Source organism: Epinephelus fuscoguttatus, linkage group LG17, assembly GCF_011397635.1.
Source record: "Epinephelus fuscoguttatus linkage group LG17, E.fuscoguttatus.final_Chr_v1".
Taxonomy (NCBI): domain Eukaryota; kingdom Metazoa; phylum Chordata; class Actinopteri; order Perciformes; family Serranidae; genus Epinephelus; species Epinephelus fuscoguttatus.
Window position 1 is genome coordinate 6,089,610 of NC_064768.1, and position 15,584 is coordinate 6,105,193.

The 15,584-nt window shown below is 39.7% G+C and overlaps 1 protein-coding gene across 1 annotated transcript; it reads left to right on the forward strand.

Moving 5' to 3' along the window:
• The first annotated feature begins 858 nt into the window (after nucleotides 1-858).
• LOC125905194 (zinc finger protein 135-like) lies at nucleotides 859-14,743 on the forward strand. Its single transcript, XM_049603085.1, has 4 exons — nucleotides 859-1,327; nucleotides 2,160-3,154; nucleotides 6,964-7,210; nucleotides 11,876-14,743. The coding sequence occupies exons 1-4, from the start codon at nucleotides 1,093-1,095 to the stop codon at nucleotides 12,880-12,882; spliced, it is 2,484 nt and encodes an 827-aa protein (XP_049459042.1). The 5' UTR covers nucleotides 859-1,092; the 3' UTR covers nucleotides 12,883-14,743.
• The last annotated feature ends 841 nt before the right edge of the window (nucleotides 14,744-15,584 follow it).

Consider the following 15,584-nt stretch of genomic DNA (forward strand, 5'->3'; position numbering starts at 1 on the left):
ATGAGAAATTTAAAGGAGTTTAGTTATGTAGAAATCTAAAGGCCTGTGCCTGACAAAAAGTTGCTCGTACATTTAGCGCCTGTATCAATCTACGTGCAGGCGGCTCTAATCTGTGCTCATCATTCAGAAAGGGTAACTAGAGGAGTTCAAGACACCACTTAGCCAATGAGCACATTAACAACACGACCTAATCACACAATTAACTAACTGTTTCTTCTTAACAGCTCAGTGGCTAAAAAAATGATCTCATCTAATATAACACGTCTTTTAAAGTCTCATGTCTTCTTGACTTTAGTTGTGTGTTTACTTTCCTCACTCCCGTTTCTCTTCTGGTTCACTATGTCAGTACACAATCAGCCTCCGTCGCCCCTTGGCCTGGAAGCTGACGCCCTGACGAAAATGCTAAGTTAGCGATTAGCTACTGACAGTTTGTCTGGTTTCTTAAATTTAGTCTGTGAAGCAGGAGGCAGAATTGTCAGTGATACTGTAAAGAGGAGTTGCTACTGTCAACAGTTTCACATACTGTATTATTGCTTTATTACTATCATTTCGTACTGTTGTGAAATGTTTTGAAGCTTTTGTTTCCAAGTTCAGCAGTGGAAGTTTAAGTGGAATTTAATGCCATTCTTTTGGAAAATTCATTTTTAATAATTTATCTTTCTGCACGTTTGTCATAGACTGTAAAAATATAATAATAATAATAATAATAATCACAATAATGATGGTAATAATAATAATAATAATAATAATAATAATAATAATAATAATAATAATGTTAGCTTCTAGCACTTTTGGAGTTTTATTTTGAAGTTCAGCAGCCGATCTGCCCCGGAAGCTGTGTATTTGTGTCTTCACACTGTTTGAGCAAGATGACGTCGAGCAGAAATGTGTCTCTGTCAGAAAGTGTGTGTGAGCTACGGCTGTAGTGATCCATCAGGGCTTCTGTGTGTCTGAATGAACTTTTTCCTGAATGTTTTTCCTCTGACTCATCACCCGGTAGCCTACAAATCTATTGGAGTTAGCTTAGCATGCTAGCTACTAACACACTGACGGGGACGAAAGTTAGCATCAAAGCGCCTGTCAGAGTGACTGATGGAGAATAAACAGTGTTTGGATGTGGAGACAAAGTCTAAAATGTCTAAAGCCCAAATGCTGAGAGCGTTGGTGAAGCAGCGACTAACTGCGGCTGCTGAAGAGATATTTGGGCTGTTTGAAAGAACGATAGCAGAGTACGAGGAGGAACTCTCTAGATCAAAACAGGAGAATGAGCGACAACGGAAACTACTGGACGCTGTTTTCAGCCCTCAGCTTCAGTTACACAGAGCAGGTGAGATACTGTCACTTCTTCTCTGTTTAAACCAGGGCTGGAAACTGTTCATCTGCTGAGTAGGCCTCCTGTATGGTGACTTTGGGTGTTTTGAAATGCGCCTTTTTAAATAAAATGTATTATTATTGTTATTATTGTTGTTATTATTATTATTAATAATAACAAGGAGGTTGGAATCATCGCTCCTCAACCTTCAGAAAACTGAGTTTAAAATGTTCAGCAATCCAAACCTTTGATCTCTTATTTTGTCCATCTCTTTACTTTGACAACCTCCTCTCTCCATATTAAAGAGGCTTGGTCTAAGGATACAGGTGAAGCGATTTCAGATTAATTATGGGCGAGGGGGTTACAAAGGATTAAAACATGTTCCATTATTGTTAGACTCCAACTTATCAGTTATTTTTCCAAGGCCAAATTGAGCATAATATTCCCTACTTTGTCTGCCACATGTGAAGTGTAAATCAGGTGTGGGGACTTTGGGTCACCTTCTCTGGTCTTGCCCTAAACTCAGGAATTTCTGGGTGGACATTCTTCAATTGTATAGTAACATGTAGCCAACAGTTAGTCCCTGATTCTCTCACTGTAATACTGGGCTGTTCTGATTATTCTTTGATCCTTCTCCCTGCATTACAGCAAGCTCTTACATTTGGTATAGTCATAGCAACGAGGGTTATTTTGTGAGAATGGAGATCAGTCTCTTCACCGTGAGCATAAAAAAACAAGGTAACAAAAAAATGCCACGTGAGTACATGGGAAACTGTTTCTCCTGCTAGACTATGAAAATGACAGTTTTTTCTCAGTGTGTATTTATATATCTCATTATTTTCCACAGAAGGCCATCAGCTGTTGGTGGTTAAAGAAGAGGTTCCCCCTGAGCAGGAGTGGAGCTCCATTCTGGACCAGGAGGACCCAGAGCCCCCACACATTAAAGAGGAACAGGCGGAACTCTGGAGCAGTCAGGAGGGAGAGCAGCTTCAAGGGCTGGAGGAGGCTGATATCAAGTTCACATTCACTCCTGTTTGTGTGAAGAGTGAAGACGAGGGTGAGGAGATACCTCAGTCTTCACAGTTTCATAAGAGACAAACTGACCAGATGGAAACAGGAGCTGATGGAGAGGACTGTGGAGGACCAGAACCAGCCAGGGACTCAGATCCAGATACACATTTACAACCAGTTAGTGAAGATGATTCTCTGGACTCTTCTGAGACTGAAGTCACTGCTGATGAGACCAGAGACCCTCAGTCAGGTTTACATTCTTTGAAAAACAATCAAGTTCCTGTCAATGATTCAAGAAGTAGCGCTGGTCAGAAACCATATAGATGCTCTGAGTGTGGGAGAAGATTTCTTAAAAAGGGAAGTCTGAAGCAACACATGAAAAACCACACAGGAGATAAACCTTTCAGCTGCCCAGTTTGTGGTAAAAGATTTTCAGTCAAGTCACGAAAGGTGACACACATGAGAATTCATTCAGGAGAAAAACCTTTCAGCTGCTCTGTCTGTAAGAAGTCATTTGCGTGGAGTGAAAATATACATGCACACATGAGAACTCATACAGGAGAGAAACCTTACAGCTGCTCCATTTGTGATAAAAGTTTTAGACAAAAGATAAATCTGACCCAGCACATGACGCATCACACAGGGGAGAAACTGTACAGCTGCAGTGTTTGTAACAAAAGATTTGCCTGGTCATCTCAGGTCACAAGACATAAATGTGTTGGTCGTCAAACTCATGAGAACAGAGAGGCAGAGCCTCCAGCCGACAGCTTAACTGAACAGATAGAAAGAGAAGCTGATGGACTGTGGAGGACCCGAACCAGCCAGGAACTCTGATCCAGATACACAATTGCAAACAGACACCATCGACGAGACTGAAGACTTCTGAGACTGATGGCAGTGATGACTGGAAAAGGACAGAGAACTTCAATCAGGTTTAAGCTCCTTAAAAAACAATGAAGTACCTGTCAGTGACATGGACTGTAAAACTGGAAAAGATTTGACCACAAGGGAAACACTGCAGACTATAGTTCACACAGCAGAGAAACCATTTAGTTGTTCAGTTTGTGACAAAAGATTCTCTCAATTCTATAATGTTAAAAAAAAACGTGTGTTGGTGAGAGCAGCAGTAATAAATGAAGCGGCAGAGATGCAATTGAGACATTTTTTAGAGCAGGATTGAGTTCCTGAGGGCAAGACCTGGTTCAACACCAATCAGCTAAAAACTGAGAGACTTAAGGCTGATACAGACTCCACAGTAAGTCTTTTAAAAGAAGATGAAGTTACACAAACATTTAAATTTTTGTCAATTTGCGTCTACGTTATTTTGACATTTTTCTGGGGCACTGTGCTTTTTGGTATTACATGTCTGAACTGATTCAACTTGTTTAACATTGTCTAAACGTATTTCATATGTCCTGGACAGCTCTGTGGTTTGAGATAAATTATCAGCAGTGCTGAAACTGATGTAAAATATTTAACTTTATCATTATTCAGTAGCTTTTTCTTTACAGTTTGAAGTCATTACCTCCTTGTTCTTGCTTTACAGTAGAAATTGAACATGGTTAGTTTGTGTGTAAGGTAAAGTGGAACAAATATTAAAATATAGTGGACACTTACACTGATATAGGTTTTAGGTGACTAAAATACATATTTGCAGCGGCTCTGTCCACAGCTGCAACTGACATTGCTTAGCTTCTGTGCTGGTAGATTTGGTTTATCGGAGATGAGAGCAAAGCAACAAAGTACATAAAATAAGCACAGCAGAACCGTCAGATGAGTTGGACTGTAGTGTTTACCTATGTTTCTTTAAATGTTACAGTTTTGATTTTGGCTGAAAATGACAATAGAAATCAACTCATTTACCAGTTTGACATATCTCTGCAGTTGTAATCAACTGCTGGTTGTCTACCTGGGAGTGACTGTTGTTAACGTGATGTCCAATTAATTCGGTCTATTGAAGTACAACCTTAAACTGCAGAAAATGTGGTGACACTGGCTGAACTTTTTTATTAAGTGATACAAACTTATCCTCTCCAAAACAGTCTCCAAAATGTATATGAGTTTTCGAAAATGTGATGGAAGGAATACTTTGTATGTGAAATGGAAATGGAAAGCAGAACTGAATGCTAATCTGTTGGGAGATGAGTGGCACTCCATCTGTAGCACGCAGTAAACCTCCACCAGCACAAAAAATGGAGAGAATTTGGCTGGAAGAATATCATTAGATTTTTTTAATCACGCCGTGTACAAAATTCAAGCAAACAGGTGAACAACAGCACTGCTGGAGACTCTGTGGGCACGTGAATGCCAGTCACTCACATATACTTTGGTCATGTATAAAACTTCAAACATTCTGTGATAGGACTATTCTGATCCTTGAGAGAGTTACAAGATCCCAAGGGACCCACGGATTGTGTACTTAGGATTAATACTCGAGGACATTATTCATAAGAAGAACACTTATCTATTCAAAATCCTTATAGTGGCATGCAAAAAGGCGCTAGGAACTGGCTAAAACTTGACCCTCCAAGTCTGTGACAGTGGTTGGACGTTGTAAAGGAACTATAGTCAGGGTATATATATGGAGTCACATAATCACAGAGCAAGTTCATAATTATATAGGCTTATTTTCCATTTTGATATGAGTCCATAACCAGTCCCAAGGAGATACTCCTTTCTCCTGATCGCCATTTATTCTACTGAGCATACATTAATAAGATGCTATTTCCACCACCAGATTAACCTTTTCTTTTTCTATTCTGGGACCTTTGTTATCTTTAGTGTCTTAGAATAATTTGACAGACAGTTATTAGACCCACAATAATAACAGAAAATGCACACTTGGACACGATTGGTATTTGCGACCAACCCCCAGTAAACACAACTTTGGACTTCAAGGGATTTCTGAACCAACTACCAACTTAAAATTTTTAATACTCTAATGCAGAGTGGTCTGACCAAACTAAATTCCCATATACAGTGCAGGAAAGCTCCTATTTCACTTTTACATTTCCAACAGCTATTGTTATTTAACAACTTAATTCTGTAGAGTCGTAATGGTGTATGATAAAATCTGTGCAGTATCTTATGTTGTGTGAGCTTCCCCCTCATTTCTTTCACATATTTACCACATCCTGACACAATGCAAAAAAAAGGGGAAGGCATGTCAAATTGTCAAATAATTTTTAAAGCACTGGGGAGAGACTTGTGTTTTTTATTGTGGCTCAGGGGAGGGGCATACAAATTTAAATGGCTGTATTTTGTATTTACTGAACTGCAGATTTTTAAAGAAAAGAAGAAAAAATGCTGTTTGGAAGGTATGTTTAAAAACCATCAAAATTAAAATATTTATAGCCAGAAACTGTAAAAACAGAAATTATCATTGGCTTCACAAATTTCCAATGGTCCTTGGACACATCATGTCCCACAAATGCTTTTGTCAGAAAAAAAAACAACAACAAAAGCTGAGCTTAAAATAATGATATTTTATCAAAATGACGATATTCTACATCTCATTTGAAATTTGGCCCAACATAAACTGCTTGAATGAACTAACCAGCCGCATGACAAGAGTGAAAAACTGAGGCTTTTTTCAACTCCAGGATTTCATTTTTAACTTTTAACGTTTAAACATCAAAGTGTACGTTTTTAAATCTCCTAACTAATTTGTGGTGGAGGGAGGGTCATGCATTTTCCCCAAATCAGTCATGGAGGCTCAAGGAAAAAATATTTGTAACTTCATAGACATACAAAAAAATAAATCTAAGACACAACAGCATGTCAGGAAAATTATGAGATTCAGATTAAATTGGCTAAGATGTGCAAAACCACTCTGACACTCTTTTAGACTAATGATAGAAAAAAAAGTAGAGGTCCACAAATATGCAAGAAAACTGCAAACAGTAATGGTGATGAGACTACCCCCTGAAAATCTGCTGGTTGCTGCTAGACTAAATCATCATTTTAATCATTAAGACCATTTTTTGATCAGCAAATTTGGCTTTAACTGTATTAACTATGAACATTCAAGATAGATAGATAGATAGATAGATAGATACGTTATTCATTCCCATAGGGGAAATTCTTGTATCTTAGTAGATCACATAAAAAATAAATAAATAGGCCATAGTTAACACATAAAAACACTTTCAAGAACTCAAATGGGAACTTGTTCATGTGCAACGTAACTTCAACATTTAAGAACATTTTTTGATAAAAGTTGGTCAGTATTACATTTTCTACGCTATAACTGATTTAAAGACCCACATTACATTTTGTGGTCAAAGCGTGGACACTATAAAAAAAAATTCTGGAGGCTTTATTTTGAAGGGCGAGGGGACCCGGAAGTGATTTTCTTGCTGGCCCCGAGTGTTTTAGTAAAATAGCGTCTGGTACACTTAGCTCGGAAATATTTTTACGTGCTATGTCGTGAACAAGGCCCTTCATTGTAAGTGAGAAAGTGTATGTGAGCTCCAGCTGTAGTGATCCATCAGAACCTCTATGTGTCTGACTGAACTTTTTCCTGAATGCTTTTCCTCTGACTCATCACCCGGTAGCCTACAAATCTATTGGAGTTAGCTTAGCATGCTAGCTAGAAACACACTGATGGGGACGAAAGTTAGCATCAAAGCGCCTGTCAGAGTGACTGTTTGATGGAGAGCAAACAGTGTTTGGATGTGGAGACAAAGTCTAAAATGTCTAAAGCCCAAATGCTGAGAGCGTTGGTGAAGCAGCGACTAACTGCGGCTGCTGAAGAGATATTTGGGCTGTTTGAAAGAACGATAGCAGAGTACGAGGAGGAACTTTCTAGATCAAAACGGGAGAATGAGCGACAACGGAAACTACTGGACGCTGTTTTCAGCCCTCAGCTTCAGTTACACATAGCAGGTTTGTTACCCTCACTACTTCTTCAGCGAGTCCTCTTCTTCTTCTTTGGTGTTTTACAGTAGTTGGCATCTTTCAAGTTGTAGTACTGCCTCCTCATGGTTTTATCCGACCGTTGCTATCCTAATATTCTACAGTCTTCTGATAAATTCTGTCGCTCTCAGAAACCTAAAAATCACCTTTCTCCACTCTGAAGCACGTCCTTAATCCTGGCCTCACTTCGTCTGCTTTCTGTAATCCTGCCATCATCACCCTTCTATCTTCCTCATACTTCCTGCAATAAATGAGAACATGCTCCCTTGACTCCTTTACACACCGACTGCAATAACCGATTGGGTGTTTCCCTATCACAAAAGCGTGCTCTTCAAGTTACTGTGACCTATTCTCAATCTCAATCTACTTTGTTTTGAGCTTCATGTAAATGCCTTCCTTTTGTCCCACTTTCTCAATATTGCTGCCACTGATTGATGATTCAGCTCAAAATAATGTTTTTCCCCTCTGATTTTGAAAGTTTGATATCACTTTCCACATTTCCTCTCTTAACTGCCTCTTTTGCCAACTTGTCTACTCTTTCATTACCCAGGAATCCTGCGTGTGTGCTGGCCCTTGATTGGTTAAACCTTGACTTTGTAAGAAGTTTTTCAAACACTAGATGTCTTGGTGCTGTTTCTGACAATAGTATGTCTCTGCAGACCCGGAGACTGCAGATTCAGACCCGCAGTTCTGGACCCGCAGTTCTAGACCCCTTGTTTTTCCGTCCCCTACTGGACGGCTGTATAACTGCAACTAAACCAGCATCTCACCCAAACACCACTGTTTGAAAGAAGTTGGACTTTTAATGCTTTACTACAATTTACAGTTTTAAAATTTTATTACACCCGAATAAAAATACCAATATTTAATTGTTGATGTATGCCTGGGTGCTGTTCTGCATCATTATTGTTTGCTGGTTGTTCTGTATGGTTTGATCCAACTATTTTAGTTCTTTATTTCTTAATATTCATCAGACTGCTCTGACTAGCACACCAAAAACTTGCACTGCATTGATCAAACCCGCTACAGCATATAATAGGAAGTGTCTGGTCTTGGGTGTCCAGTGCTCACTTTTGTTGTGGGAATTTGAAACAAAGGCTGTGAAATACTGAAATGGTTAGAAATGTTTTATTGTGTGCAGTGGTTACATCACACATCAGGGAGATCTGCAGAGAAAAAAAAGAAATCAAACATATCACAAAATTGAAAACAGAAACTCTTAAAAAAAAATTAAACACCTATCACAGTCCACACTGAAATACTGAAGATTCTGGAGCATAGCAAATACATTATTATATCAACATATTAACAATAGTGCCCCTTCCTTCCTCATCTGCCTTTGATCCTCCACAAAACTCCTCCACTTCACTGTGGTTTCCCTTTTCTGGATTGTTATGTGCACCTTAAAAAGAGAGTCCCTAATTATTCAAAGTTAAGATTTTTCAACCGTTTTATACACATAAACAAGGCCAAAACCTAATAATAGACAAAAATACATTTCTGATCATCTGCGCTGGATGAGCTTAATTTCTATCCACAAAATCTCTAAATATATGCTATAGAGTAATATCAATGTAGTGATATAAACACATGTGATAATAATATTATGAATAATAAAGGAAAAACGTGTGTTGGTGTATTACATGATATACATGAATACAAAATTAAATTTTAGCATAAAGTACACTAATTGCCAATATGTAAACAGTTTCATGCTTGTATGAAAACGTAAGCCTGTAGATGTTTTTCTCATATCATCCACTTCATTGCTTTAATCATTTATTCATGTTTAATTTAAAGCACATGCTAAAATTATTTGTCATCACGCTTCGGTTTCATGAAACAAAATGTGCAGGTCAAACAGTTCATTGCTAACAAGCTAAACTATTACCTACTACTTTAACCCATATTTGACGTGCCTTTCAGACTATCGTGGTAAAGACAGTCATATCATTTTAAACGTATCACTGTAAAACATGAAGTTCGCTCTCTAATTCAAGTCAACAAAATAGTTTAAACAAATAATATGATTCACATTCAATACTCACACTCGGATCGTCGTTGGCCATATTCAATAGTTGTAATAGTATGTTGGCTTCCAATGACATAGAGGGCGCTGTCGTGAAATACAAGGGGTCTAGAACTGCGGGTCCAGATCTGCAGGTCTGAATCTGCGGTCTCCAGGTCTGCAGACACACCCTCCTCGTTTCTCATTTAAGACTTGGCAGTGCTGATACTGAGTCACTGCAAATGAGAATTGTACTTGTTGCTAAATCCTCCATCCACCCTAACACTGACAGTACTGCCAATAGCTCAGCGGCATAGATATTCTGATAACCTTTTACCGATCTCAGTCTGGTGACTAGGAATCACTACTGCTGCCCCTGTTGCCTCTGTTAGTGGATCCTTTGACCCATCTGTAAAAAGCTGAATATAATCTCTGTACTTCCTCTACTGTTCCTTCCCTACCGTTCGTTGCATTGCTGCCTCACTCTGTTTACACTGTACATTACGCCTTAAGGCTAGTTCACATTACACGATTTTCACCCCGATTTTGCGTCGCAGAGACTATCGTAATCTTTTGAGTGTTCATACCTGGCGACGTGTGTTTCTGTCATCTGGAGTCTCGCCAACTGCGTTACAACCTGTGTGTGCACACCACAAGATTTCTCCACCGAGCCCTCGCCGACTGAGCCCAGAGAAACAAGCAACCAGGGCTATGGAAACAAGCCCAAAAGAAGCGATATATATATATATATATATATATATAGGAGAAAGGCGACGTTTAGAGAGCAAGCCCAAATGAGCAACTCTGCTTTAGAAACAAGCCCAAAATAACGCAACTCGCAACTACCAATATTTGTAAGAGACTAACTTGGCTGAGCTGAAAAAAGATGCCTGCTCTTTTGCTGCCCCTCCCACTCTCCCTGCCATTGCTTAATGATTCTTTCTCTAATTAAATTACCACACTCACTCATGCCAATGGAAACCCTGACATCTATACTGTCCCACCTTAGTGCAGCCTTGACCATCCTATCTGCTACCTTGTTTCCCTCTATCCTAACATGGGCCGGGACCCAGAAGAACCCCACTCTACATCCCTGCCTCTTCAGCGTGTAAATCTGTGTCTGAATTTCCCCCATCAGGTCCGGTCTGGCTCTCGACCTCCCCCCTGCTGAGTCTGAACATATCCAACGTTGAGCATGAATGAGCCTTAATAGTCTGTCTGTGTCAGTTGTAGTCCCAGGCCTTGTGGATTATTATTATTATTTTTTTTTTTTTTTTTTTTTTGAAGATTATGTTTTTTGCCTTTTGCCATTATTGGACAGGACAGTGTGAAATGGGGAGAAAGAGACTGGGGGGATGACATGCAGCAAAGGGCCATGGGCTAGAGTCGAGTATGCGGCTGCGTCAAACATGGGGAACCAGCACTATCCACTAAGCTACCGACACCCCAGGCCTTGTTAATTTTGACAGCTATCTTAACTTTAGTCTTAGTCTTGAGACAAAAGTGCTTGTTAGTTTTAGTCACATATTAGTAATTTTTATTCTTCACAGTTTTAGTCAACAAAAATTCGTGACATTTTAGTCAACTTTTAGTCATCATGTTTTCTATGTTATTATTATTATTTTTTTTTTTATCTCTAAACTAATCCAGTGAGGCTAATTCATGTATCAGAAATTAGAAACAAGGTGACAGGTTGCTCTACTGCTCGCCCTGCTGCTGTTCAGAGGCTAACGAGCAGAGCTAACACTAACAGCTAACAGCCACAGCTGTAACTTACAACCTCCACAGATCCATTCAGCAGCTCTGCCATCCACTGTCAGACATACACGGCTGATTATTTACTGCCGAATTACAGCTCACAACTCGCACCAACAGCTGACACTGCTCAGCTCTGAGTGTTTTTGCTGGCTAGCAAAACATCCTGGTGCCGACTATTTACTGGACTTTACAGCCTGTTGCTCATGCGTCATTTGAAGATAATTACAAACACGGCCGTTCTCGGCATTCAGTGTCTGAAAGTCCACCATTAACATTTTCATCGCGTCTCATTTTGTCAACGAAAATGAAACATTGATTTTGTTTTATTTTTTATTATCAAGATCTATGCTAAGCTTGTCATCATCTCATTTTCATCATGGAAACAAATTAAACGTTTTGTCAGAGAAATCAACACTGGTCCCAGGCCTTGTTGAGGCCAGCTGTAGTCGGGAACTGTTTCGTGACAAGAGTTTTTGTGTTTCAAAGAGTTTGTGTCCAAGACAGGAGGGATCAGTCACAATCTTCCTGTAGATGTTCGAGTCCTGAAGGCACTTAGGTTGAAGGGTTTTTTTCATTGCCAAGTAATCTAAAGGGGTGCGTTTTTTAACCTTACCTTAATCTTCACACAGATGTCATCATTAAACAGAAAGTCCAATGTTCAGACAAAAAAATCAGATCAGATAAACGTACCAAATCAGAATCCATTTCAATCTGAACCTTCAGTTACCTGCAGAAGTAGTTTATTCACATTTCAGTTGTTTATCAGCTGAACTTCCAGAACATACTGAAATTGTTTGCACTCATTAATTATTATTGGTTTAAGTATAGTGTTGGCCAGTAATGTGTCTGTACATCATTCTGTCCTGCAGAGGTCCAGCAGCTGTTGGTGGTTAAAGAAGAGGTTTCCCCTGAGCAGCAGGAGTGGAGCTCCAGTCTGGACCAGGAGGACCCAGAGCCCCCACACATTAAAGAGGAACAGGAGGAACTCTGGAGCAGTCAGGAGGGAGAGCAGCTTCAAGGGCTGGAGGAGGCTGGTATCAAGTTCACACTCACTTCTGTCCCTGTGAAGAATGAAGAAGATGATGCTCAGTCCTCACAGCTTCATCAAAGACAAATTGACCAGATGGAAACAGGAGCTGATGGAGAGGACTGTGGAGGACCAGATCCAGATACACATTTACAGCTATATAGCAGTGAGAAGACCCCACAGCATCACCAACAACAATCTGAAGTCAGTGATGACTGGAAGGAGACCAGAGAACTTCAGTCAGGTTTGAACTTTCTGAAAAATGACAGACGGGATTCCTGTGAGAGATCATTTTGCTGCTCTGAGTGTGGTAAACGATTTAACCAAAACTCAAATCTTAAGACACACATGAGAACTCACACAGGAGAGAAACCTTTCAGCTGCCCAGTTTGTGGTAAAAGATTCGGTCAGAAGGCGCACATGCAGAACCATTTGAAATGTCACACGGGAGAAAAACCCTACAGCTGCTCACTCTGTAATAAATGTTTTTCACGGTGTGAACATTTACAGTTACACATGAGAACCCACACAGGGGAGAAACCATTCAACTGCAGCATTTGTGATGAAAGATTCACATGGCTTTATCAGTTCAAAAATCACAAGTGTGGCAGTGACTCATCTCAGCTTCATGAACTCTGGAGCAGTCAGGAGGGAGAGCAGCTTCAACGGCTGAAGGAGGCTGAGATCACCAAGTTTCCTTTGACTCCAGTTTCTATGAAGAGTGAAGACAGTGGACAGAAAGCTCAGTCCTCACAGCTTCATCAAAGACAAACTGAACAGATGGAAACAGATGGAGAGGACTGTGGAGGACCAGAACCAGCCAGGAACTCAGATGCAGATGCTCTTTAGTCACATGGACTGATATATAACTCATTCATTGGACAGTTCTAGTGATGTCATCCTGAATTCTTAAGGCTTGTTTGAGATGAGCTGCAGCTGGCCTTGTAAGACGTAACCGATCGGGGCGTTATCAAAAAGCATAAAGTCCAACAGCTCAGAGTTTGTTTGACTCGACATGCAAAGGTGGAAATAGCTGAGAAAGTGGATGCGATAGCCTCTGTTACTGTATGGAGATGAGCACAGTCCATGACAGTATCAATATATATGAGAAATATGATACTATTTGCTGACTGGTCACTTAAATTGTGCAAAAGACCTTTGACATTATGAGTGTTTTTGTACTAATACCAGTAAGTCAAAAGCTATTTAAATAAAGATATAGAAAACAAACAAAATATAATTCATAAATAAAAGTGTCATGGTGCGTTCACATCAAACATGATGTGAGCGCCTTGCATGGCGAGATTACACACAGAGTCAGTGCTAAGATTGGAATATACACCGATCAGCCAAAACACCAAAAAACACTGATAGGTGACGTGAACAACATTGATCATCTTGTTACAAGGCAATATTCTGTTGGGCAACCTTGGGTTCTGACATTCATGTGGATGCCACCAGACACGCTCCACCCACTTGCCATCGACAAGTGCCATTGCCATAAGGGGGTTTATTTGGTCTGCAACGGTGTTCGTGTGGGTGGAGCGCATCAGGTAGCATTTACACGAATGCCACGATCCAAGGTTTCCTAATCGAATATTGCACTGTAACAAGATGATCAATGTTATTCACTTTACTCGCCAGTTGTTTTAATGTTTTGGCTAATCTGTGTATGCAAACATGCTGGGAGATGTGAAGACACGAAATTTGTCGTAGTCTCGCAAGTTGAAATTTCAGCTTGAGTGAGAAATTTGCGTGCATGTATCACAAAAGCCTATCAATAACATCCGCCATCGCATGATTACGGAGCTGAGGATAAGTGCAGTCGGAGTCTTTTAACACTGTGGTTGTCTTTTCCTAAGTCCTTATGAATTCTCTTGACCTCATGACGTTTTCCATCAACATCAAGGAAAAGTTGTTAGGAAAAGAGATTTTTTTTTTTTTTTTTTTTGGACTATTCGACCGCAGCCATTGAGTATAATCAATGGGCTCATTCAGTCACCCCACAACATGCCAGTTAGATTTGTGTCTGACTTGATTCCAACTTGCTCTGACGTCAGCAAAATGATAATGACAATGATATTCTCACGAGATTGCGGCGGCCGAAGTTTTAGAGCCAGGCACTGCAGCTGCTTTCCACGAACTGCAAGACCCAGAGCATGATGGGAAATGCCTGGCTGTCACTTGATCTAACAGTTGATTGGTTTAGATGATGATTCAACAATATGACATTTTAGATAAACTTTTCACTTTTGTTAAATGTCAGATTTAGATTCGATTTGTCTGATTTGAAGGTTTATTGTGTTAACAGAGAACATGCTGTATGACTGATGGTGCCTTTTCGTATTCAGCCTAAATACATTCATCTTAAACTATACATAGTAGTCTGTTGTACGTAACATTCCTCTGTGTTTGATTAGAAGGTTAATGTTTTTCATTTATTTATGTAGTTGGACGGTAACATGTCTGCCCAGCAGATTTACATACAGCAGCAAACTGATATGATGCTGTTATACATGACATGTAAAATGGAGGTTGCACCATGAACCAGTAAAGCATTATATATAATAGGTCACTCGGTCATGATTAAAACAACTGGAGGCTGTGAACAAGCTGATATATGGGTCTGATAACATTTTAATAAATTGAGCTCAGATCTAACAGGATGTGAGTGTTTCTGTGACTTCCCGTATGGACTGAAGGCTGCTGGAAATGGTCAGAAAACTGTCCAACTTTACTGCAGTTTTTTGTCACCACCTCCTAAGATCAGCTGCCTGATCTTATCTATTTTCCATGTGGGGGGCATTTCATCTCGGACAAGCCTGTCATATTACCCACCCCTAATCTGTTGTCAACTTTTTTTTTTCTTTTTTTCTTACTTTTTTATTTAACCATTCACACAGGTAATTATTTATTTATTAACCTTTATTTAACCAGGAAGATCCCATTGAGATTAACAACCTCTTTTTCAAGGGAGACCTGGCCAAGATAGGCAGCAGCAAGTATGAAGCACAGTTACAAATTACACAGATAAAACACAAACAAATAGTACTGAATTACAAGCAGATTATGAAAAACAAGTACATGTAGTGGAGTCGGCCTCAAGTATTCTTAGTTTGGATTTAAAGCTGCTCAAAGAAATTAACCCTGTTAGTTTCCAGTCATTTTGCAACATATTCCATGCTGAAGGTGCAGAGTAGACAAAAGCTTTTTTACCCAATTCAGTACGGGCATATGGAACAGAAAGCAACAAGTAGTCTTGCGAACGAAAGGAGTAAGGACCAGCCCTTCTCTGTGCAGTTAAGGAACAAATGTAGGAAGGCAGTAGACCAAGTAATGCCTTATATATAAAAGTATACCAATGACTGAGCCTTGGCCAGAGCAGCCCATCCAACCGAGTATAACTCACAGTGGTGTGTCAATGGTTTACAATTAGTAATGAACCTCAGAGAAGTATGGTAGACAGTGTCAACCATATGAAGACATTTAGCAGACGCATTCATATATAAAAGATCTCCATAATCCAACACTGGTAAAAAGGTAGCAGCAAC